The sequence below is a fragment of the Lutra lutra genome, chromosome 18 (genome assembly GCF_902655055.1).
Source record: "Lutra lutra chromosome 18, mLutLut1.2, whole genome shotgun sequence".
Taxonomy (NCBI): Eukaryota; Metazoa; Chordata; class Mammalia; order Carnivora; family Mustelidae; genus Lutra; species Lutra lutra.
The window spans coordinates 31,683,371-31,707,850 of record NC_062295.1 but is presented as its reverse complement, the minus strand read 5'-3'; the positions used below and the strand labels follow the sequence as shown (position 1 = coordinate 31,707,850).

Sequence of the window (24,480 nt, the reverse complement as noted above, 5' to 3'; positions counted from 1 at the left end):
TTCTGCGCATGGGTGAACCGGGTTGCATCCACGCGTTCGCCGCCCGGTAGCTGTGCTTGGGGTCCCGCCGGCAGCGCCCGGGACTGCTCTGTGCGCGGTGCAACGGCCTTTCTCCGCTCCCCGTGATCATTCTTTGGAAATGTGCCCTTGGAACACCCAGCGCGGGGCCCTCAAGTGGAGAATGGAGCCGCGGCGCAGGGGGACCGGCGCGGGTGGGGGAGCCTCGTGGGCGTCCGGGCCCCGATCGGGGCGGGTGCTGTTAAACCCCCTGCCGAGGCTGCCTGCCACCAGAGGCCCCCTCCTCCCCGACCGTGTTGTCGCCGGCTTGCCCAGTGGGCAGGTGGCCTGATGAGCCGCTTTGTCGCTTGTCGGGCGGACAGTAGGTGAGGGCGGAGGTCAGGCAGGTGTACCCAGCGGGGAGAGAGGAGCTTGGAGGGCCCAGTGTCGGAGCCCGCTGGGAATGGCGGGTAGTTTGCAGACTGCAGTTTGTAATCAAGGCCCCACCGCGCTGTCTGAAGGAAGGGACTGGGTCTCCCGTTAGCTGCTGGAGCCACAGCAGCTGAGGACCCGCGAAGGAAACCAGAAGCTTCCACACCACTTCCTGAGAAGAGCCATCCCCTACTTGAGCCTTGGGCCCTGGGCCGAGGAAGTGTCATTCCCCCTGAGACCCACACCAGCCTTGACTCTCCAGGCCAAGTGGTGGAGGGGGGGGGCTCTTTAACTGGGAAGGGACAGAAGGCACTGAGGGGATGGTGCCCTAGGGCTGGAACCTCCACCCTCTGGGCCATCCTGGCCAAGTCTGGGCCAAGGATGCTATTAACTGGGCTGGCTGGGGGGAGGGGACCTCACTCTCTGCCTGGTAGAACCCAGGGGGCAGCGGGGGGTACATGGGCAGCAGGGACAGTGCCAGGCACTTACTATAACCCCTCTTCAGGCTGCAGCGGCCACCCCACGCCAGGACCATTCTGGAGGAGAGGGTGGAAGGTGTCGCCACTGGGTGGCTGTGTGTGCATCCCCATTCCGGCTCCAGTGGCAGCCCCATAAAGGCACGCCTCTCTTGTCCCTTCATGTTCTGTATTAGGGCGCAGTAGACCCTGGGGTCTGTACTTCCTGACCACAAGGTCCTGGAAACCCAAGGAGGCTGAACAGACATGAGGGCTTGTGTGAGGCCCTGAAGAAGGAGCCAGAGAACAGGGTGTTGTTGGCGATGGGGGAGGGGCGGTGCAGACTCAGCAGCCCCAGGGCCAGGAAGGGAAGGTGAGGCACATTCAGGCTCTACCCTGTGAGGGATGGAGCAGTGGGACCCAGGGATATGGTGGGGACAGCAGTTGGGGGGAGAAATGAGACCCCCTGCGATGTGGGGAGGTGGGCAGATGGGATACACAAAGGCTAAGGCTGTGGTGCCGGTCGTTGGCCAACCCCAAGGAGCCACGGGAGTCCCCAGGCCCAGGCCCTCCACCGACCCCCGTCACAAGACCCCAGAGCCCAGCAGTCACAGCAGGTTTATTGTCAGCAACAGAGCACCAGCGAAGCTCTCCCAGGGCGCCCAGCTGGTGGCTGGAGGGGAGAGGGGGCGTGGCAGCCAGGAGCTAGGGGATGCTGAGGTCAAGGCCTGGGCGCCTGCGCTCCGTGTTCCCTTCCACCTCTCTGGGTCCAAGGAGCATCAGTTCCCCTGGGTTCGGGCCATCCTAGGGGTGGTTTCTGGCCAGGTCTGCCCTGGGCAGGAGGGAGGGTCCCTGGAGAGTCTGGGCTAGCGCCAGCGACGCCCACAAGAGCCGTGGGGAACAGCGAGGCTTCACAGAAGAGCAAGAGCACGCCAAGTCCCCTAGAGACTTCGGGCAGCCAATGACGGGCCTTCTGGACCCCCTGGACCTCCAACTCACCCAGCCCATGACAGCCCTAAGCCCTGCTCCCCCAGGAGTGGGAGTGAAGAGCCAAAAGCGCACCAGGGGTCTCCAAGCACCCGGCAGGGGGCTCGGCGAGGGCACAGGGCAGGGGGCAGGCCTCACGTCTGCAGTGGCCCGGGGCGGTGGGGCTCTGAGGGCGGCAGGCTGGCCGGGCCGGAGCGGTGGGCCTCCTGGAGGTCCTGCAGCACCTGCAGAAGCTGGGCCAGTGCGTCTTCGGGGGCTGGAGGCAGAGGCACGATGAGGGCAGAGCAGCCAGGGCCAGAGGCTCCCGGGGGGTGCGGCCCCGCCCACAGCACCCCAAAATGGAGCTCAGGCCACTGTGGGAGTCCAGCTGGGAGCAACCTACCTTCCCCCGGGCCAGTGTGCACAGAGCCTGCCTCTGTGCCCGCACTCAGCTCCCGGTGCTTCTCTCTGCAGGGGAGGACAGAGGGACAGCTCGTGGAGCCCTTGCCAAGAAGGCCAGGGAACCCCATGTGGGCCTCCTGAGCCGGAGGGGATTCTGGGAGGGAGGGGCTGACCCCTTCAATCTGGGGGTAAGTAACAGAGGCCCAGGTCGTGGTCCCCCGGCCACCTGCCACCTTCCCTCTTCCAGCCTCCTCGGGTCCTCCCCACCTCCGCAACAGTAGGATGGCGGAAGGCGCTGTGGAAACCAAGTTCGAACCACAGAGGATCCTGGGGGAAAGGGCCAACTGGGGCCCGAAAGTCCCCAGTATTAACTGGCCGTGAAACGACTTTCATTCTTAGGGGAGTAGGAGACAATGACAATTTAAGCACGATTCCTAACCAGGGTTCACCGGAGATCCCCGAGCCCTCTGAGGTACGATCCTGGGAGCTTACATGAAGGGAGAACCAGCAGCCACGGGGACCCCAGGCTTGAAGCTCCTTACTTAGGAATTCTACTGGCTTGGTCCTTTGGACGGTCTCCCTGACCCGTTTGGGAAGAGCTGTGTCCCTCTGCTAAGATCTAACACGCTCCTCCTCCCTCAGATGCCTTCTAGGCTGTGGGGTCGGTCCCTGACCCGCTCCGCTCATTTGTTAACTCAACCCTGACTGCAAGAGAAGACATCTGGGTCATTCCCAGCCAAGCGTCCAGTGATCAGTTACAGCAGCCCCAGGCCACTGCGTCAGGGGACCAGATGAGCCGGTGGGGCAGAAGGGCCGGGCCAGACGCTGCAGGATGGCAAGGAGGTGAGGCCAAACGAGAGAAGGGGGCCAAGCGATTCCATAAGTGCGGAGGTTCTCAAGGCACGGGGCTGTGGTCAGGCCCATGGCACTGGGCCCATGGCACTGGTCCCATGGCGGGAACCACCTGAACCCAAGGTAGCCTGGGATCGAGTCTTTGCTCTGCTGCTTCCTGGCTTAAATGGGGGACACAACTGTGGGTCCCCAGAACAGAGCAGACAGGGTGGTGGCTGTATCTGGTAGGTGGAGGACGATGTCCCCGAGCCAGGGGGCCAGACGAGGGGTGGAGAGGGGGCCGGTGACAGGAGTGACCTGGAAGCTACTGGACACTGCGGCTCCCAGGGGAGTGCGCGGTTCTCGTCCGACCCCATGAGCCCCAGAAGGGTTTCTGAGGACGAAATAACGCCCTGGAAAAGTGGATGAGGAACAAGGACAACAGCCACCACCCCTCCAGGACGCAGGCATGAGGGTGTACGACAGAAAACCGCCCCAAGGGCACCTGGGTGGCTCAGTAGGTTAAGCCTCTGCCTTCAGCTCGGGTCATGTTCTCAGAGTCCTGGGATCGAGCCCCACATCGGGCTCTCTGCTCAGCGGGGAGCCTGCTTCCCCCTCTCTCTCTGACTGCCTCTCGGCCTGCTTGTAATCTCTACCGAATAAATAAATAAAATCTTAAAAAAAAAAAAGAAAAAGAAAAAGAAAAAGAAAAGAAAACCGCCCCGATCCCAGCACGCTTAGGGAAGCAGGGGCTACTCGGAGGTAAGCCCACACAGCACTGCGCCTCCAGAAATTCTGAGTTCGTGGGGGCGGCCACAGGCATTCTGGTTGTTTCTGTGCGGGAGCCAGTACCTCCTCTTCGTCCTGATGTACAGCAGGAGACCAGCCTCTGGGCCCCAGCTCCTGCCCTCTCCCGTCACACTCCCCAGGCCACACAGGCCTCCTCACCGCAGTGCGGCCTCCACGCCCAGCAGGTGCCGGCAGATAAGCTGGGCCTCCAGGTCATGGTCCAGAGGGTCATTCCACTCCTGGAGGGTCACCCGCGACCGGGTCTTGTCGCAGCCCAGATCTGGGGACACAAAGAGGGCAGGGTTGCAGATAGGCCCCGTGAGAGCTTATGTTCAACTTCGTGGCAGTACAGGTGGGGACACCGAGGCCTGCAGAGGGACAGGAACGGGCTCAGGGGCCCCAGGAGGGGCAGCGGCTCATCTCTGTTGGGGGCAGCCCCGGAGCCCAGAGATGCACAACGGCCGAGCACGGGAACCACACAGGAGACAGCTCAGGGGGCTGGACAGCTTTCCCGGTGGCTGCCGGCCTAGAAGGAAGAAGGGAGTGGCCTGGGACAGTAAGACCATGGGGACGGAAGCTGGAATGAGCTGGTCTTACGACCTTGGCAGAGGCATTGGCCCCTCCATGAAGCCTCCGTTTTCTCCTCCATAGAATGGGTTACCAGACCCTGCCTCCTAGTGCCCTAGGGAGCCCCCCTTACCAATAACAAAGGCCATCGCCACAAAGGTCAAAGCCAGCGGCCAACCAACCAGTGACACTGTTGTACAGAGCAGCTGCTGTCCCCTCCCAGACCCGGGGCCGGGCTGCAGCAGGTGCGGCGGCTTCCCAGGGACTCCCCGTGTAGCAGGCTCCGGGGGCCGGGTCTCTTCTGAGACCAGGGAGCAAGAGTTTTGCAAAGCAGATGAAGGTAAGAGAAGGTAGGTCTTAACTGAGCTGTCCCACAGGGAAGCCAGCTGACAACATAATGCCACTTAAATGCAAAATCATTAAAATTACATAAATTAAAACGAACTTAAGTCTCAGCTCCTGGGCCACACTGGGCACACTTTAAGTCTGGTCACAGGTGTTCGTGACAAGCACACGCACAGTCCTGGGCACCGCTGCCACCATCACGGAAAGTTCTAGCAGCAGCTTGTCTCCACCGTCCCTCTGGTGTCTGGGGACCACCCCCACCCCCGCAGCTCCAGCATCAGGCCGTCAGGTGGGAACGTGAAGCTCAGGGGCCCTCCTGTGCCCGAGGCAGCAAGGAGTCCCTACGGTGTGTCCCTAGAAGCCCTAGTTCACAGACACCTCCCTCCCTGGGCAAGAGAGGGTCCCTGTCATGTGGGCGAGGGAGTGCTGCGTTACACAGCGTGACGGAGGGCACTCCAACTCGTTTCCAAGCCTCCTCAGAGCCTTTGATGAACACAAGCGCGGCACCCTCACCACAGCATTTCCCAAACTCCTGTCCCGGAACCCTTCCCGCCTGGAATCCCTGCAGGGACCGACCTGCCACCACTGACTTCCCCCAGGTGCACAGGTGGCCCCCCAGCCAGGCCAGCCAGCCAGGGCTTGGAAGCCCCGTGCCCCGGCCAGGGAGCCCAGGTGCCGTGTAGGGGGGCCCAGGCCTCCGCTCCCACCTGACTTATCCTTCTGGTGGCAACAGCTCCACTTGTCCCCGCGGAAGACGCCAGGGTGGTAGGAGCCCAGCAGGCCGGGGTTGCTGATGCTCACCTTCCGCAGCGCAGACAGCCACTGGTTCAGCTCGTTCACACACTGCAGGGGTGTAGGGGGGACATCAGCGTTCACCTCCTCCAGGAAGCCTGCCCTCCCTTCCTGGAGCTCCCCGGCACATGGCCTGATGAGCAGAGTGGCAGGTGGATGTCAGCTGCCACTGCTCCCCATGGCCGTGCCTTGAGCAGTGTACAACCTGCCAACTGTACAGGGTAGGCACCATTTTACCCTGTGGCTCTGGACAGTCCCTCTCGGGGATAAGCCAAACCCCTCTGACTTCAGCCTTCCTTCTTGCTCTCCGTGTGCTGCCCCTAGATGTTTTTCCCTTCACGATGCCCCTGCTCAGAGGCCACCTGCCAGAGACCCTCCCACCCACACTTTAGAGAGTAGTAACCCCCTACTGAATGCTACTCTGTCCTCTCCCTCTCCCCTTTAGTCTCCTCTGTGCCCTTCAAGGCGCTGCCACCCTCTGACATGTGAAGTACTGACTTAGCGGTCCATCCGCCTCCCTGGGAGACAGCCCCATGAGGGCAGGGCAGTTTCACCTGCTGCTGTACCCCCCCACCACAACCCGCGCCTGGAGCCTTGTGGGCGCTCTGCAAATACTTCTCAGATGAATGGATGAGTTAATACATAAAGAGACGAGACTTGGAGAGCATGCACCCAGAGTCACACGCCTGCACGAACGAGATGACTGCGTGTCGACTGCACCGCAAACACACAGGCACCAACAAAGATACTCACAAAACCAGTTTCTAATGAACATGCACAATGTGTGACGCTCCGACTGATGGGAACGTACACGTCCTATACCGGACCATGCAGACCTAGATGTGGGTGCTTAGGCTCAGGGAAAGCCACGGGCACAGGGCCCCAGGCCCCCCAGAGCCCACGACACACACACACACACACATCAGATCTCACACCTGCTGGGCCTGACAGAGCTGACACGGGGTAGTAGGCTCACCGGGGCCTCCTTCTAGCTGCGCCCCCCCAGGCGGACATTCCCCCAGCAGCCCTCCCCAAGTGCGCGCCACACGGCCCCCACCTTGCACTGCAGGTACACGGTCTGGGGCTTGCCCGCATCGTCCTCATAGATGACCTGCATGACATGCGAGCTGCCGAAGCTCTTCTCCTCCACCTTCTCCGCTGCCCGGATGTTGGCTAGCTTGATCAGGGCACTTTTCTGGAGTGGGCCGAGACAGGGAGACTCAGGGTCCAAGCCAGGGCCCCTCTATGTCCCAGTTCTGGGCCTTAGTCTCCCCTTCTACAGCCTGGGGAGTTAGCATCAGGGACCCGGCTCTGTAAGTGACCCCAATGACTCTGTGAGTGACCCCAGCCACACAGAGCACGGGTGCTTCCTAGCTGTTATAAACCCCTCTCATCCCCACTTGCCCACCTCCTTCCTCACCCACCTTAGAGCCGGGCGTCTTGGCGAAGCTGAGGGCCTCGGTGGTAAGGGAAAAGTGGAGTTTCTTGAAGGAGGACATGAGGGGACCCTTGCCCTTGGTCCTGTGGATGAAGAGCGGCCCCTCCTTCACCGGCGGGGCCTGCAAACTCAGGGTCCGCTGCAGGTCCAGCTCTGCGGGGCCGGGAGGGGGATAAAATGTGAGCCCAGGGATGTAGTGGGAGGTGGGCAGAGACGCAAGGGGAGGGGCACAGGCAGCAGGTGGGCAAGGCCGTGCAAGCAGATGAAGAGGCTGTGGGTGCGACCAAAAAGCCACAGAGATAAGATAAGTGGGGGCCTGGGCCAGAGGACAGAGCAAACTGGACAGGGAGGCTGTGGGCGGGGCCATAGGAGGGGCCAGTGTGGGTGGGGCCGCTGGGGGGGCGGGGCAAACCGGGAGTGCTCACCCTCCTTCTCCTCGATGTCCACCAGTTTCGTGATGAAGTCCTTCAGCTGAGCTACGCCCTGGCGCACCGTGGGCTGCAGCGGCTCCATCCAAGCCTCCTTGGCTCTGGAAGCCGGCGTGTCCATGTTGCCCACGTTCTGGACTGCCTGCAGGGGACGGCAGCAAGGGCCAGGCCCTGCTGGGTCAACCCCCCCCCCGCCCCCACAACCTCCCCCCGCCCCCACAACCTCCCCCACCCCGCCACCAAATCGGGTGCCACTCCCGTAGTAGAACCCGAGGCAGCAGCAGCAGCAGCACAAGCTCTGCTCAGGGGCTCGTTCCATCCCTACTGCGGCTCGGGGCTGAACCGACACGGGGTGTGAGGCCTTTCGGGACCGGACGGTTGAGGCTACTTGAGACCAACCCGCCGGCCTTCCTCGGCAAGTTTAAGAGGAGACTGCTCCCCTGGGTACGCCGGCCCCAGCCTGGGGGCCGCCTGGGAATAAGAGGCCGATCTGGGGGCTAAAGGGCCCGCGTTCACACACACACAAGCTCCGGGGCCGAATCTCCTTCCCCGCAGGGACCCGCTTCCTTGTCCATGGGCTCGGGTGACCACGAGAAAGCTTTGTCCAATGTCAAATGTGGTGGCACAGGCGACCCTGGAGCCAGTCGGGGACACACTGCCGTGCGGACGGGGCCCCGCGGGCACCCACCTTGGCCAGCAGCAGCAGGGTGCGGCTGGTGCGCGCGTCCGCGTGCCGCTCCCGCAGGTGGAAGAGCTTGGGCGCCATGATGGCGGGAGACAAGAAGCGCAGGCACAGGAAGCTGGTGACGGCGATGAACGGCACGTTCTGGGGGGCGCGGGAGAGCGGGGCTGGGCTGCCCGCGGGCCTTCGGTGCTGTCCGGGCCTCTGCCTGCCCCCTTGCCCCCGCCTGCGGTTCCAACCAACCCCGCAACACTGCTTCCTTCCCTCCGCCCGGCCCCACCGACAGGGGGCGCACCTCGTGCTGGGCGCCGGGGAAGCGCTCGCGCACGCGCCGGAAAAGCTGCCGGAAGGTGGCGCGGACCACGGCGGGGCAGGCGCGAACGGAGCGGCTGAGCGCGCTCAGCAGCGCCCCCAGGTGGATGCGCAGCGTCTGCGCGCTCTGCTCTAGCACCTCGGCCTCGGTCTGTGGGCGGTGCAGCCCGGAGCACCTGAGTGGATCCCGCATAGAGGATGGAGGTCAGCGCCCCTGCACGGGACTCTCGCGGGGTTCCCGGAGACAGGCGCAATAAGGCGTCAGCAGAGGCAGGGACAAAGGCAACGCACAGGTGGGCAGAGCGACGGAAAAGTAGACCCGGGCAGAGGAGCCAAAACATCCACTTGCAAAAAGGACCTGGCACCGCCGCCCCCGCCCCAGGGATCACATCCGGCCTCACCCTACGTCCTTGACCTCCACTTTGCTGGGGTCCAGCTCCACGTACTTCTTCTCCTCAAACACCCTGTCGATGATGGGGCCCAGGACGCCATGCAGATACCGCATCCCCACCACCTGGGGGCCGTGGGGGGTGGCATTGGTCCCGCCTCCCGCCTCCAGCTCCCGGGGGGCCGTCTCCGGGCAGCTGGCCTCCGCCCCCCCCCCCCCGGGCGCCATCTGCCTGCTGTGTCCACTCGGGGTAGAGCCAGGCCCACAAAGGGGACAGCGAGACCAACCGCTGCTGCGCGAATGAACACGCGAGTAGATGCATGAACTTATATCTCTTGGCCCTTCTGAACCTCGGTCTCCTCATCTAGGCAACAAAGACGTATACCACTCAATCTCACCTTCAGAAAAGATTCCATGGACTTTGAGGCAAGAGAGTTGCTCCGGAACAGGGTGTTAGCCTCACCTGCAAGCAGAGGTTCTAGTGGGTACGGGGTTGGGGAAGGGAGGACCACGGGGCTGGGGGCCCTGAGCTGGCCCCTCTGTAAGGACCTTCCTTGCCCCTTCCCAGCACACTGCCCCACCTATGCCTTTTGCTCTTTCCTTTGCCTCCTAATCGGACCCAGCAGCTTCCTACAGGAAGCCTTCCCAGATTTCTCCGCTCTCAGCATCTCTGCAGTCCTTGGCTCCTGGCCCCCTCTCCACCACACCCTCAGACAGGCCACCCCCTCCCAGGCCTCACTGGTGCGACCCAGCTCCAGCTGGAAGAGCAGGTCCAGGAAGTCTTTGGCCAGTCCCTGCCCCAGGAAGAGCTTGAGCAGGTTGGTGGCCACCTCCTGGCGGCACTCTGTGCTCGTTGTCTCCTCTATAAGAGGTATCAGCTTCCCTGGGCCCTGCAGGAAGCAGCAAGGAGAGACAGGGTTGGAGGACCCACAGGGGAACCCAAACCCTTCACTCTGAGGACCTCAGAGGACCGCGGGGAAGGGAGGTGCTTTCCCAAGGGATGGCAAGGGGCCCTGGGTACTGGCTAGTTCCTTACCGTCCTGAGAACCGAGAGCTTTGCTCTTCAGAGCGGGTGTAGGACAGGGAGGACTGGCCTACTGGCCCCGGACCCTCCCACCTTCCCCCGGGGCCCCCTCACCTGGGTGCCCAGCTTCACCTCACGGCACAGCAGCTGCACCAGGGGCTGGTAGCAGCCGGAGGGCAGTACCGTCTCGTCCCGCAGCCGCACCTCCAGCTGCAAGGAGCCCAGGCTGCCCCTGGAACGGGCAGCCTGTGACCTCTCCACCAGGGACCCAGGCCGCCTGCGCCGGGCCCCTCCCCGCTGGCTCCATATTCCCTACTCAGGGCCAGCCTGTCTCTCGGCTCGTACCCTCCACCTGCCCACCCCCTGCATGGCCCAGCTCCTGTTCTTTCCCCCCAAGCTGCTTTCCTTCCCTGCTGGGCAAGCCCGTCCCGCCTCCAGCCATCTCTACCGCCTGGCTCCCTGCTCCCTCTAGACCCCTTGGACTCCGAGCTTGACCCATGCGAACATGCTGGGCTGCCCAGCCTCAGATCTGTAAACTCTCAGAGAACAGCTCCTTCGTGTACACGCTTTAAGCTGGAAGCAAGTCCCCAATGGTTGTAACAACCTGCCGGGGCAACTGAGGCTCGAGCAGGCTGGAGAACTTGCCACAACAGATCTAACTGCCAAGCTCCCCTGCTCGGATCCCTCCTGGCGGATCCCTCCTGTCGGGGGTGCTGACCAAGCCTCAGCAGTCTCTCAGCGGCACCCCCCTTCCAGAAGCACAGTGCAGTTCACTAAGTTTGCTGCTCAGCACGGCCTCATCCCCAGAAGCCCTCCAAACGGTCCCGGCTGGTTCTCTGGATATGCCTTGCGGCTGGACACAGCTGTCTGCCCCTGCCCCCGCCCTGTCCATGGTAGGGATGGGGGGTCTGGGACTTTCTGCAGAGAGACGGAGCTGAACCATCCACAGTGGGGGACACTTGACCCTCCACTTCCGGGTTGAGTGGTGGGCAAGGAAGCCAGAGGGCTACCTTGATAGGGTTGCCACATTTAACCAAAATAAAACTACAAGACGCCCAGTGAAGTTTGAGTATCTTTAGCCTAAGTCTGTCTCCGACGCTGCACCGAAGTACCACACGGAAAAATGATTCACTGTTTGCCTGAAATCCAGCTTTACGTGGACATCCTATATTTTATCTGGCAACCTCATTCCTGGAAAATCTGGGGGGGGAGTCAGACCTCTGGGGACTTGAACCCTGGTATGAGGTCTGCTGGGAAAGCCTTAAAGGGAAAAAGTCTGATGGCCTATTCCAGAATCTGCCAGAAGGTAGAAAGCAGGAGACCTGTACTGCCTTGGAGCTTAGAGGACAGGGCCAAGTCCACGGCTGCGAGAAGGGCCAGGCCGCAGGACCCGTCAGGATAAGAGTCTGGCCCGGAGGGCAAGGGTCTGCCCCCCACTGTGCAGCCTGCCTGCTGGAGCCAACTGTCAGCTCTCCCCGCCCCCCACCCAGCCCCCTGGGGCCCGGAGCCCACCAGCCCCACTGCCAAGCCCAGGCACTCACTCTCCCCGCCGACTCTTGGATTGGTCGGGCTGCAGCCGGAACCAGCCCTCCTCCTGCTGGGCCGCCCACAGTCTCTGGACATTGAACACCACCTGGGGGGTAAGGCAGAGTCAACTACTGTTCCTTTTGGGGGAGTCCCTCCTCGGGGTCCCTGAGCACCAGTGGCTGGTTCTGGGGAGTGCCCCTCCGGGGCAGTGGGGGGCAGGGGGAGACTGGGGGCGGTGCCGGAATGGAGGCAGGTGCAGCCCGAAGGAGTGGGGCACTCACTTTGCCCAAGAAGTCATTCCGGCTGACAAGGTCCCAGTCCCAGGCTTCCACACACAACGACCCCGCGGCCCCCTCTTCCAGATCAAACTCAAATGTCTCATTCCAGCGTGGGTAGCATGATTTCTTCACAATCTGTCCAGAATGGGGTGAGTAGAGGTGGGCTGACCCCAAGGGGGCCCCCAAGCAAGGCCCAGCCAAGGGCACAGCCACTCCAAACACCCCACTTGGGATCCCTGCAGGGGCCTTCCAACAGCAGAGGTATAACCTTCCTGTCCAAATTCCTGCTCATTTCTCCAGGGGGGAATGGAGGCCCAGAGTGGGCAAGGTACTTGTCCAAGGCCACACAGCACAAAGGTAGCAGCAAACTGCACTGAGAAACCAGGCCTCCACCCCTGGCCCACCCCAGGGCTACGCCCACCACCCTGGCTGTTTCCTAGGGGAGAACAATGCGGGGGTAGCTATCGGACTGTGCAGCTGAACCCCACACCGGCTGTCTTGGGCCAGGAGGCCGGGAGTGAAAGGCAGCTGGGGCTGTAGGGGTTGGTGACCTGCTATGCCCCAGGGTCACCCAGCCTTTCTTAAATCTCTTCTGTGAGACCACAGTCCCAGCCTGACCACCCAGCTGATGAGGGCTCCCCGCCCCCCTCAGCCCCCTCACCGAGGTCTCCTGTGTCCGGCCGTTGTAGCGCACTCGGACGAAGGGGTCAGATGCACCGTTCCGGTCCTTGGGGGCCAGGTCCCTGGGAGGGAAGCAGGGCATCCACCTCTCACACTCCCTCCCCAGACTGTCATCTGACCGCTGTGGGGTCACCTCACCGCGCTGGGCTCAATCTGTGCCCAGCGCCTCTCCCCGGGATGCTGATTCCCCCAGTGTTCCCCCCACAGGCCTCTACGGGGCACCCACACCAGACAAGGCCCCCGCCATGGCTCCTCTGGGTTGACAGCCGCAGGTGGGCTGTGAGCTTATGGTCTGCTCTGGGGAGTCAGGGAGGCAAGTACATCGTGGAACAGCCCGGGCTGTGTCCCCCACCCACCCACCCCCAATTGCCACGCAGCCCTGAGCTGGGGCCATCTCTCCAAGCCTCGGTTTCCCCTTTGCAGAGTATAGAAGATAACCCCCACAACTGAGATCACGGGCTTCTAGAAGGCCTGCCCCACAGTGGGGGAGGTGGGTCTTGGGGAGCAGTCCTGCTGGGCCATCCTGCCAATGCTCTGCAAAGCCCAAACCCGCTCACAGCACCCTAGCACCCAGCTCGGAGCCCTTCGTGGGGCAACAGCAAAGCCCACCCCTCTTCTTTTTGCTGTAAGTACTATTTTCTGCTCTTCTCCATATTTTTAGTTTAAAGCCTCTTGTGCTGGCTTTTCTTGCCTCCTCAGAGCCAAGAGAATTCCAGAACATGAACTTGAGAATCTGCCCAGAAAGATGAGAAGAAACGTTCTTTCTGCACAGACAGCTTCTCGGGCCTCCAGGAATGCCAGTGGGGTCTGAGCGGGGGGCGGTGGGGGCCGAGACCCCCCCACGCTCCACACAGAGGTCTGGACAGACGGCTCCTCCCGTCCAGGCACCTGCTGAGTGGAGGCCAGGCTGGGCCAGCCCCCGCATCCCCAGGAGTGTCAGTAGTACGTGCGTGTGAGCCAGAGAGCGGGAAGGGCCGAGTGTGAGGGTGTGAGCGGCCCCTGCCCAAGTCTGCACATTCTCCCGCTGCCTCCTCATCCACACTCCAGCCTCAGGACAGGGAATCCGGCTGGGGAGCCACCGTCCCCACCTGCTGGAGAGAGATCTTCGCCACCCTGCTCCCCCTGCAAGCTGACAGCCCTCACCCCCTCACCCCTGTGGGGACCGGCTCCCCCACAGGCGCTGGCCCGGCCCTGCCCTCCTGCCCCAGAGGCAGCCAAGGGACCCTGTGGAGGCGGCCTGGAGCCACAAGGGAAGGAGCTCCTCAGGGAGCGTGTGTGACTCACACTCAGGCCCCAACGGGAGGGGAGCCCACAGCTAAAAATACCGGGGATGGGGAGGGGAGGGAGGCCTGTCGTAGGTGACTCAGGCCCACCTTTCTGCCCAAGTCACTGTTCCTCCTGGAGAGAACCACACCCCATCCCCCGCAACACACACACACACACACACCAGGCCAAGTTCATACTGTAGTTAAACCCCAGGGGAAGCCCAGGCTTGGCACGGGGGCTGCATGTGCAGAGCTTGGGATCTCCTCTCACCTGCTACGCCTCCTGCTTTACGATGCCCGAAGTCCCACCATTAGAACATCACCCTGTCCCTTAAGAGACATGGCATCCTCGGCCGGGTCACCCAGGAAACACCTTGAGGTCAGGCAACCTCCCCAGCCCGCCCACCCGCAGGGGCCCCTCCCGTCTCACCTGGCCTCGAGCACAGAGCAGCGCAGCCGGCCAGCCGGCGTCCCCGGGACCACCTCAAGGCGCAAGTGGATCTCTCCTTGCACCTCCTCGTCAGGGTCGACCTCCGTCAGGTGGGCCCAGCCACTGAAACCTGTGGGACTAGCGGCTCAGCCCCGCCGGGCACCACAGCGCCCCTGCACCGGCCGCTCGGGGTCGTCTCCAACTCCGGGGGGGCAGGGGCCATCGTCCCCAGGGACAGATGGGGACACGGGACAGAAGCTGAGCAGCGGCTCTTGGAAGAAGCTTGATGCGAACCCAAGTCCAGCGACCCCTGTGTCCTTCCTCTCGTGCCCCCCGCCCCCGAACCTAACTTGTGATAGAACCGCTTTCTCTGGCCTCAGTTTCTCCATCATAAAACAGCGGCCCTTGCCTGGGGCTGCCGGAGGAGGGGCCGAGCCCAGGTGGGGAAGCATTAAGGGCCCAGCATCCCCTGGGCCACTGGACCCCGAGGGGCTTGCGGGGGCCTCGGGCAGGAGAGGCCTCTGGGCCTGGCAGGGGCGGAGAGGCTCCATGAGTCAGCAAAGTCCCCCACCCCCGCATGCCCGCCCCGGCCTCACAGACAGGAGCAGGTGTGTGCTGGGAAGGCCCGGGAGGAGTCACGGGGGCTGCACAAGCCAAACCTGAACCGCCTGAGAGTTCCAGGTTGGAACCCTCACTGGCAGCCAGGAAGCCAGCCTGGAGGAGGCAGCAGCTACCCTAGGTCCCACAGTGAGGATGGGGCAGGGCTGACCCCTCAAAACAGTGTCAGCATCCCAGCCATCATCCAAGGGGCCTAGCCCAGCCGCAGGCCCACCACTTTGGCCGGGAGGGCTTAGGGCAGAGCAGCCCCGGGGCCCAGGCTAAGGGGACGCCAAGGGTACCAGAAGAGCCAGCCCGATGGCAGGAGGGGTCTCTGCACCTCTGCAAGTGTGGAGAGGCTCCTTCTTGTGCCTGCAGAGGCCTCAGATCCCAGCACTGGCAACCTTTCTTTGCCCTAGAGGCACGCAGTCCCAGCAGGGGACAGAATGGGGCCCAGGACATTGAGGCCAGGGCCAGGAGATGGGCCAGAGGCCCTTCTAGGGAGGGCACACATGGCTTTCCCTGAGCATGGGCTGTGAAGGAGCCTAGAGGAAGCACCTCTGAGTTGGGGGAAGGCCAGGGATGGGGCCTCCAGTAAGGGGAGACAGGAGGGAGCGGGGGAGAGGAAGCAGGAGCAGGCCGTGGGCTCCCTCCCAGGAATCTTACCCTTCGGGTGAGCAGCCAGGGTGTCCCTGGTAAGGCAGACCTTCCCGATAACGTCGTCCCGACTGGAGGATGGAAAGGGGGCCAGAGCTGGGCAGGGCTCCGCAGGGAGCCTGGGACCCCCCCCCCCCCCCCCCCCCCCCCGCCCAGTTCAGGGGCCCTGTGGGAAGCAGGGAGGCTGACACGCCACTCATTTGCAGGAGCCGATCAGAGCAGGACCCGTGACCCTCCTGTGGGCCCTGCATTCTGGACACGCTCATGGGCATGTGCTAGGTTGCTACACGTGGACAGACACACGGGCTCACATATATGCCAAGTTTGTCCTGGGTTCCCTAGCTCGCACGCCCCCACGCACAGCCCAGCACACCTGTGCCTTTACTCCCGCACGTGCACAAGGGTGATGTGGTGTGAGCAGTGTGAACAACTCCGCCCCCATAGACCCCTGCTCACTCAAATCCTGAGCCCTTCCAGACCCTCCCAGGGCTCCCCCCAGCTCCAGGCCAACAAAGAGGACACAAAGTGACCGGCAGGTCCGGCAGGCCCAGCAGGCCCAGCAATGACATGGGCTGGGGGGTCAGCTGGCAGGGTCAGGGCCCCATTTGAAGGGTGGGGCCCACCCACCTGAGGGCGTCCTCATCCATGATGTAGAAGGCCACTGCATGGAAGGTGGGAGGCAGGTGCACCTGATACTCCTCGCCCCAGAATGGACACAGGGTCTTCCACACAGTGGCTGTCCTACAGCAAAGGACCCTCAGTGCCTGGCCGGGCCACCCGCAGGCCCCAGGCCCACCCAAGGGATTTGACAATTCTCCTTGTCCTCGACCCCACTGCCCACCATCAGCCCTTCCCTCCTGACCGTCCTCTCTGCCCTGGGTGGGGCACAGGGCTGCATCTAGCAGGCCATTTTCCATTTGGGGAAACTGAGACCACAGGGGGCCATAGCTAGCCTCAGGTCACATGAACAGGACGGTGGCAGAGCCTGACCCAGAGCGGTGTTACGTGGCCAGACCCAGGACAGAGCCTTCAGCCCAGGGGACTCAGCAGGGAATGCTGGGGGCTGGGGAGCCAAAACCCCCAAGGCGGGCCAAGGACCCGGACGAAAGCTCAAATAATCACCTTGACCCCAAGCACTTCTCTGACAGGCGACTTGAACGCTGGGGCCTCAGTTTCCCTGTCTGTCACAGAGACAATCAGAGCTATCCTGCCCACCCCCCTCTTGGTATCGTGGTTTGGACAAAATGTGGAAGAAGGACCTGGGGTCCTATTTGCAAGGGGGAAGAACCACGAGCCCGACAGCCTCGGCTGGCCGTCAGCAACGGGCATTCCGGTGGGCAGAACTGCGGGGCAGCTCTGGTCATGAAGTTCAAGGTCGAGGCCAGAGACACAAAAGGAACGGGACCTCAAAGAGCCTGCCCAGAATCGTGGAGCCCAGGGACAAAAGCACATCCAGGGAAAGTGGCCCTTCTGGGTACAGGCTGGGGCCCCCTTGCCTGAAGCAGCCTTTCCGGGGTATAACCATGGTGGGCATCTCTCAGGGCACAGGAAACCCGAGGGAAAGCCAGGATAAGAGAGGGGGACGAGGCTCGGGCTTTGGGGTCAGCCAGATTTGGGCTCCAGTCTGACTTGCCCTGAGCAAGTTACCCTCTCTCAGTCCCCGGGTTCCTCCTCCTCTGTAAATGCAACTTAATAAAAGCACATCGAGCTCCTTGCAAGTTATGAATGGGCTGCGAAAGGTTCAGCACAGGGCCCGGCGGGGCCTCCAGAAGCCACAGGCGCTGTTACTAATCATCATCCTGTCCCTTCCGAGGGCCGTAAAGATCACAGAAAGGAACAGCGCTGGCGAGAGGCCCTTGGATCCAACGCCTGGATGGGCGCTCAGGTCAGTAATCAGCAGGAGGAGTCAGAGGTGGGTGCGTCAGGGCAGGGGGCCGGCCTGGGGATCGGCTGCTCTCGGAGCCCGCCCCCTCCCCTACCGGGGTGTGAGCGGGAAGCGTGGGGAGGAGCAGGTGCTGGGGGGGGGCGTACCGGATGATGGGCTCATTGTCCACCTTCACGATGCAGTAGGGGTCACTGCTGCCAGTGCTGTAAGACACAAGAGCAGGGCGGGGCTGGCCGGCAGCCGGCGGCAGGTGGGGAGAGGGTAGGAGCGCCCAGGGGCTCCCAGGCAGCTCGGCCCTCGGTGACCCCAGGGAAAGGACAATCAAGTCTGAGGCAAGGGGGCCTGGGCTGGGGTCCAACGGCTCAAAACGTGTACCCCGTGCCCTCCATCTGTCTGGGAGGCCGGTGGTAAGCAAAAGGCAGGAAGCTGCGTGAGGCCCCCTGCACCAGGGGAGCAAGGGCTCCTGCGCCTGCTCCTGCAGGGGGATAAGGACGCTCCTGCCCGCCACCCCTTCCCCCCCACACCCTGCTATATGCCCCAAGGAGGACAGAAACAGCCCCAGGCCAGGTCCAGAAACCCCATCCTCAACACCCAAGTGGGCGCCTTGTTCTCTCTCCCTGGAGCCCTTGCTCCTGCTGCCCGCCCCCCCAAGCCTTGGCCCCGGCCTCTCAGAGCCCGGCCCCGCCCCAAAGGCAGGGAGTACGGTCTCCTCTGCGGGCCCAGTGCCTGCAAACTCTCTGTCTTTCCCTCCATCCCAGGTCTGCTAGCGATGCACTGTCCTCAGCTGCCACCACCGTCCCCACACCACCTGAGGGAGGGGCCGCTTCTGTGTCTCCAGGGTCTAGGACAGGGCACAAGACAGGGGGTCCGGGGGTGTTTGCTGGATAAATGAACAAATTTAACAGGCTGGCCTCAAGCTCTTAGCCATCTGGGAAAGAAGGAAGAGGAAGACGAACCTGGGACTGCTCAGGTGCCCTGGTCTCCCTGGTCTCGGTTGGTAGGGGTTCCTGGGGTGGGTTGGGGGGCACTCCCAGCCGGGCCTAGGGCTGGTCCCAGGCAAGAAAGGAGGTAAGGACTGTTTCCAGGAGTGCCTTTCAGACTACGTCCATAAAAAGGAAATGATTTGCATGTGGGAGGCTGGGGAATTCCAGGCTCCACTTCTCATCTCAAAAGGGGTTCTTCCTACAGAGGAAGCCCTGATCTCTGAAGGTCCTCCCGATGCTGACCAGAAACTGACCTGACTGGAAACTGACCAGAAACGTCTGCCAGGACTCAGTTCCCCACACAGAGCAGTGGGGCACGGAATGACCACCCACAGGGTGGCTGCCCTAGGTGCCCGGTCTGACGGGAGGGCCTGCCCATGACAAGTGTTCAATAAATGTTCGCATGGCCCTAGACTCCCTGCTCTTCTGCCTGCCACCCCTTTCCCTGTCACTTAGGAGCCCTCTCCTCCAGAAAGCCCCTTGGGAACACCTCAGCTTGCATCCTACCCCCCCAAATCTGGGGGACTCCGGACCTCCAGCAATCAGGCCCCTGTGCACTCCCAGAGCTGGGCTGGGTAGCAGGCCCCAGCAGCTGCACGCATATTTGCACAAGGAACTGGGAAGGAAGAAGATGTCCGTGCGCTCTGAAAAGTGGTGGGGTGGGGGTGGGGGACGGGCCTCCTCTACCCTGCCGCTGGCACCCCTGTGAGCCCAACTTTGCCCACGGTGCAGCTCTCACTCAATGAATGAATCTCTGAATGAACTGTGAGGTTTGGACTTTGGGTTCGGGGCCAGGTCACGGGGTGGGCAAAGGCCCAGAGGCAGGAACAGACCTGGGTGTGCAGGGGCTATGAGAAGCTGGGTGGCTGGATCAGAGGGGGGCAAAGGGGACAGTGTCAGGAGCAGGCTGAGGCCAGAGGCCCACCCATGATCCCCGGCCAGCTGTTGGGACCTGTGCCCCTGCCTAGTGCCCTCTGTCCTGATGAGGCCCTGGGACTGGTCCCCTGCCCCACTTCCCCTTCCCCTTCCCCAAGCCGCTTGGGGAAGCCAGCCTGGCTACTTGCGAGTCCTCTATATTTAGCCCCTTGGCAGTTTCCAGGCTGTGGAAGGGGAAGGATCAGGGTAAACCCTGAAATAGTCCTGGGCCCGTCCCCAAGGCCACTGGGCGTGGGAGCCAGTCGGTCACCGGTCATTATGAGACTTAGCTCCTGTCTGGCTGATCCAGGCACGCAAGGATGGGAGACAGTGGATGGCAACAGAACGGGAACAGGTGGGCTCTGAAAACGGTCAGTGACAGGGAGCACAGCTGTGCTCTGTGCCCTTAAGAGAACTAAAAGCCCATGAGTGGAAATGGCAGCTGTGATGATGTGTCCCTCCTCAGAACTATCTCTGTTGAGATGAGTCACTATGAAAGGTGGTGAGCTCCCCGTCCTCAGAGGTGTGCAAGTCCTGGCTGGAAAGAAGGCTGCTCAGGAGACAGGATGATGAGGCACAGTGAGGCAGGCCCACCCCCTTCCCAGCCTCTGCCCCCTTCCCAGCCTCCGGCACCCAGTGATGGCCTCCTGGGGTCTCTGAACCCCTGCTGTCCCTGAGCCAAGTGGTCTGCATGGCATTTGCAAGGCTCAGTCCCCACTGAAGCCCATGGTAAGGCTGCAGCCTCGGCCCAGCTAGGATTCTCGGCCTGTCAGCAGCAGAAAGAGTGGGTTTGAATCCCAGCTTCTCTCCCTAAACGCTATGTGGCCTTGGCAAGGGACTTACCCACCCTGAGCCTCAGTTTCCCCTTCTGCAAACTGAGCATATCTACCTTGTAGAACTAATACAAGGATTGAATGGAAGGGTCCTCCACAACCCTTAGTCTCCTCTGCCACGAGCCAGGAGCCCCCCCTAGGGCTCCTGGAATGCCAAGACGAATGAGTCACGGTCCCTACCCTTCATGGTCACACAGCATGGCAGCGACTGCTACCAAGAGCACCCTCCTGACTCCTGAGGGCACAAGACGGGGGCACGAGAACCAGTGCTGCTGGAGGGCACCAGGGAAAACCCTGGAACACAGCCTAAGTTTGAGAGGGGTCCTGAAGGATGAACAGTTTTCTGGAGGACTCCGAGTGGGAATGTCTGAAGACAGAAGCCCCTTAAAACTGTGCAAAGGCAGGGCTTCGAATGTGGGGGGTTGGGGGGGGAGTTACAGCTGGATTTAGGAACCAGGTGACAGGAAGCCCTCTGACCAGAGGCTTCAGGAGGTGACAGAGGTCAGCAGGCAGGGGGCCAGGCCATGAAAGGCTAAACCAACAGGACTTAGTGGCGACCCCCCAGGGATGGAGCTCCAGGGTCCCCGGGCTGGGCAGAGGCGGGCTGGGCCGAGACCCTGGCACCTTGGCTCCCAGGAAGACCCAGTCCTTGGCTTCACTGCCCCGGGGCTGGGGAAAGCCTAGAGCCAGGCACTAGGGCCTGCGGGGATGGGGAGGGAGGCGACAGACGGAGGGGCTGCTCCTCCCAGCAGCCACCAGCCAGAGGAGGCCAAGCTGACCTAGTTAGCAGTGCCAGCCTGGGGGGGGGGCTGCTTAGAGGCTGGGCCGGGAGTCTGAGACCCTCCTCAGAGCTCATCCGCCTGGCTCTCCTGGGAGACCGCATTCCCAGCGTCCACCCCACCTAGCCCCGAGACCAGAAACCCACCAGGAGACAGCCTGCCCAGCCCCCTCCCTTACCCATTGCCATAGCAACTGCTGAGCCTGGCCTCACCAGGCCCAGGGGGCCTTGAACTAGAACTGCTCAAGGCGTTGAGTGAGAAGGCTAACTCACAAGGGCCACTGTCCGGGTGAGAGAGACGCCCTCGCCCTGGCCTCCTGCACCCCTCCCCATTCGCCACCTCTTGGCATCCAGGAGCCGGCTGAGAAGCCCTGGGCCGGCAGGGGAAGGGCGTGGGGGGGGGGCATTCCAGACAGTGGACTTTGGACCCTATGCAGCCTCTGGGCTCCCCTTCCCCCATTCCCTGCTCCAGGAGGCCAGTGCACCTAGAGCCTTGTGCTCAAGGGATTTTTTTTTTTTTTTTTTTTTTTTTTTTTTAAGGATTTCAGGGGCATCTGGGTGGCTCAGTCGTTAAGCGTCTGTCTTTGGCTCAGGTCGTGATCCCAGGGTCCTGGGATCAAGCCCCACATCAAGCTCCACATCAAGCCCCACATCGGGCTCCCTGCTCCGTGGGAAACCTGCTTCTCCCTCTCCCACTCCCCCTGCTTGTGTTCCCTCTCTCGCTGTGTCTCTCTCTGTCAAATAAATTAATACAATCTTTTTAAATAAATAAATAAATAAATAAGATTTCATTTTTAAGTAATCTCTACACCCAACTTGGGGCTCTAACTCACAACCCCGTGACCAAGAGTCCCATGCTCTACCAACTGAGCCAGCCAACATCCCTGTGCTTAAGGGATTTTGACCTCCAGTCTACAGAAAGGCAAACTGAGGCTTCAGAGCTAAGATGCTGCCTAAGGCTGTATACAAGCAAGCCAGGGATGAGATGGGGAACCTCAGCTCTGGGACTACTGAGAAAGGCGCTGGGACAAGGGGCTCGGGAAACCTCTTCAAATCTGGCCAGGGACCAGGGAATGCCCTAGATGTTGGCGGGCGTTAGGAGCTCTGGCCCCAAGCCCTTCCTCTGCCATTTGGAGCTGGCATTTTCAGGTCTCCCAGCCTCAGTTTCCTTATCTGTAAAATGGAATGATGAGAACTGCCTTGCTAAATCCTTGTGAGGAGGTAAAGCCACCGCAGGGCTCAGATAAAGCCCAGGGCACAAGGAACAGCTGCTCCCCGGCCACCCCATCTTTGCACGGTCCCAGCCTCCTGACCTACCGGTTCACCCTTCACTCCGGCGCACAGCTGGAAGCCCCGGGACAGGCCCGGCCCCCGGGGGCTTTTTTCAGGTGCACACTCTCGGGTCCTAAGGTTCCGGAACTACCGAGGAAGACCCCTCGTTTCCCAGGGGCTTCCCCCACCCCTTCCAGCCACACCCCCGCAGTTCACGGAGACATCTCCCTGCGAGGTGCCCCCCACGCTCAGTCCCTGTCCTATTAAAGCCCCTTCCCTTCTTGAGCGTCGTTCGCTAGTTCCCTGCTAGCTCATGCCCCTTACTGACCCCCGTCCCCTCCCCTGTCCACGAACCTTCCTTGTCCCCCCGCCCCACCCCCGCCCCGTGCTCGCAACAAATCTTACCGTCCCCATTCCCTTCCAGTCCCCCACGGCGGCCACACTCGCCACACCCTCGCCGCTGCTCCACTTGCGGGCGGGCCGTGTGGACCCTAGAAAGGTGTGGCTTAAGGAAGGGGCAGTGCCCCTCCCCAAAAAGTTGGGGCCCCCACCCCCGGCAGCGCTCACATGTCCTTGGCGGGCAGGTTCTTCCCCTCCACGATGCGGATGAACAGCGAGCTGCGCTTGGCCATCGCGGGTCCGCGACGCGGGGTCGGCGCCCGAGGGAGCCGGACCGCAGGGTCGCGTGCAGCCGGCGGGCAGGCGGGCGCGGGACTGGGCGCCGCGGGGGGCGGGCCGCGCAGGGCTCGGGAGGTAAGCGCGGGGGCGGGGGAATCGCTTCCACTTCATTCACCCCCGCCCCCGCCCCACGTGCGGGGGCCTCAGCGCCGGGGCCCGCCAATGGGCGGCCGGGGCCCCCGGGTGGGCGGGGCCGGATCGGGTCGGGGCGCTCATTGGCCGCCTGGGGGTAGGGGCGGGGCCTGCGCCCAGGGCTGTTACCCTGCTGGCTCGCCGCGGGCTGGTGGTCACAGTGGGGTGAGGGCGCGACGGCCGGCGCGCGTGGGCGGCAGGCGTGGTCCCAGAGTGCCAGTCTCCAGGTGCACGGGGGCTATGGGCCCTAGTATGTGCTCAGAGGCGTGGGCAAGTGCGGGGACACGCGGGCCGGGGACGCGCACGGCGGACCGCCCTGGCCACCTGAGTCTGGCGCGTGGGACACCCTGCGTAGGTGTAAGATGAATGAATGCACAATCGGACGCACTTAGCAAACAGTATGTCTGTTTGTGTTAGAGCCACCTGGACCCAGAAGGAGGCATCGAGAGCCAGGGCAGTTCAGAGCTTTGGGGACCACGCTTTTGAGTCTGAAAGATCGGGTTTATTTTTGGGAACCTGCCCCGGAGGAGGAGGGGGCTTTCTCAGTTGTCACCTCACTTAGGCCTCCTGCCTTCCCAGCAGTGGGAATTTGGATGAGGCGCTCAGGTTCACAGAGGGAAAATCACTTGCTAGAGGTCACGCGTTTTGCGGGATCAGAGCTAGGCTTGGCCTCCCTGCTACTCCATGAGCACCGGCCTTTCCGTGAGGGGCACCATCCTTCTCCTAGACTCAGTGTCCAGAGCTGGGTTTCTAGGAGCAACCCCTTCGTGGTTTTCTTCCAGATGGAGAGGTCACAGTCCTGAGGCCCACCCAGCCACAGCTGGCCCTAGGCATCTGTCTGCCCTGGAAGGCACTGCCCCAAACATCACTGCACACTTGGGTCCCAGACCCAGCTTCACCACTCCCTTGCCAGTCACTCACTCTGAGTGGCTTTCTGATCTTCTATGAGCTGAATTCATTTCATCACCCGCAAAGAGGGAGCAGTGGCACCTGCCACTGACATCCAGGAAACACTGTATGTGTGGGTGCCTAGCACCGGTTCTATTTTTCTCTTACTTTCTGTTTTCTTTTCCTGTTTTGTTATGTATACAACACATGCACACTTGGCTAAATGCAAAAGATATTAAATGTTTACAATGTTTTCAATAGTTACTTAAAAAAAAAGTGTGCCTGGCTGGCTCAGCATGTGACTCTTGGTCTGGGAATTGTGAGTTCGAGCTCCACCTTAGGTTTTTGTTTTTTGTTTTTTGGGTTTTTTTTTTAGATTTTATTTATTTATTTGACAAAGACACAGCAAGAGAGGGAACACAAGCAGGGGGAGTGGGACAGGGAGAAGCGGGCTTCCCACCAAGCAGGGAGCCTGCTGCGGGGCTCGATCCCAGGACGCTGGGATCATGACCTGAGCTGAAGGCAGATGCTTAATGACTGAGCCACCTAGGCACCCCTAGAGGTTACTTTTAAAAGATGCTTTTGGGGGCGCCTGGGTGGCTCAGTCAGTTAAGCGTGTGCTTTCTGCTCAGGTCCTGATCCTGGGGTCTTGGGATTGATCCCTACATGGGGGGGGTCCCATGCTCAGTGGGGAGTCTGCTTCTCCCCCTCCCACTGGCCCCCACCCCCGGTTCGTGCACTCTCTCACTCTCTTTCAAATACGTAAAAAATCTTTAAAAAAAAAAAATAGGGGCACCTGGGTGGTTCAGTTGGTTGGGCCTCCGACTCTTGGT

General features: G+C 61.9%; 1 protein-coding gene and 1 long non-coding RNA gene across 4 annotated transcripts; one reads left to right on the top strand and one right to left on the bottom strand.

Annotated features, from left to right (window-relative positions):
• Positions 1–1,484: 1,484 nt before the first annotated feature.
• Positions 1,485–22,705, bottom strand: RASA4B (RAS p21 protein activator 4B). Of its 3 annotated transcripts, none has more exons than XM_047714170.1 (21): positions 22,517–22,703; positions 17,315–17,371; positions 15,911–16,024; positions 15,293–15,354; positions 14,030–14,159; positions 12,315–12,396; positions 11,657–11,788; positions 11,390–11,481; positions 9,963–10,080; positions 9,564–9,714; positions 9,223–9,287; positions 8,838–8,950; positions 8,420–8,612; positions 8,131–8,268; positions 7,440–7,584; positions 7,001–7,167; positions 6,634–6,771; positions 5,492–5,627; positions 4,032–4,152; positions 2,254–2,318; positions 1,485–2,127 (listed from the first exon to the last, which is right to left on the bottom strand). In XM_047714170.1, the coding sequence occupies exons 1-21, from the start codon at positions 22,579–22,581 to the stop codon at positions 2,006–2,008; spliced, it is 2,406 nt and encodes an 801-aa protein (XP_047570126.1). In that variant the 5' UTR covers positions 22,582–22,703; the 3' UTR covers positions 1,485–2,005. The 3 variants fall into 3 exon arrangements, with proteins under 3 accessions (XP_047570126.1, XP_047570128.1, XP_047570127.1); XM_047714172.1 differs by lacking the exon at positions 22,517–22,703 and adding an exon at positions 22,355–22,424; XM_047714171.1 differs by lacking the exon at positions 8,131–8,268 and having other exon boundaries at positions 22,517–22,705.
• Positions 16,837–18,592, top strand: LOC125090929 (uncharacterized). The gene is made up of 3 exons (XR_007124523.1): positions 16,837–17,168; positions 18,074–18,138; positions 18,357–18,592. It is a non-coding gene; the product is annotated as an uncharacterized LOC125090929 (long non-coding RNA).
• Positions 22,706–24,480: the final 1,775 nt, after the last annotated feature.

What these genes read in the sequence shown, in the direction of transcription:
- RASA4B (XM_047714170.1), bottom strand. Translation starts at nt 22,581, where the DNA reads ATGGCCAAGCGCAGCTCGCTGTTCATCCGCATCGTGGAGGGGAAGAAC. An exon ending in CCATGGAATCTTTTCTGAAG is followed by an intron (nt 8,951 to 9,222) that starts GTGAGATTGAGT and finishes CACGGCCCCCAG; the next exon opens with GTGGTGGGGATGCGGTATCT. An exon ending in GGACATCGAGGAGAAGGAGG is followed by an intron (nt 7,168 to 7,439) that starts GTGAGCACTCCC and finishes CCGGCCCCGCAG; the next exon opens with AGCTGGACCTGCAGCGGACC.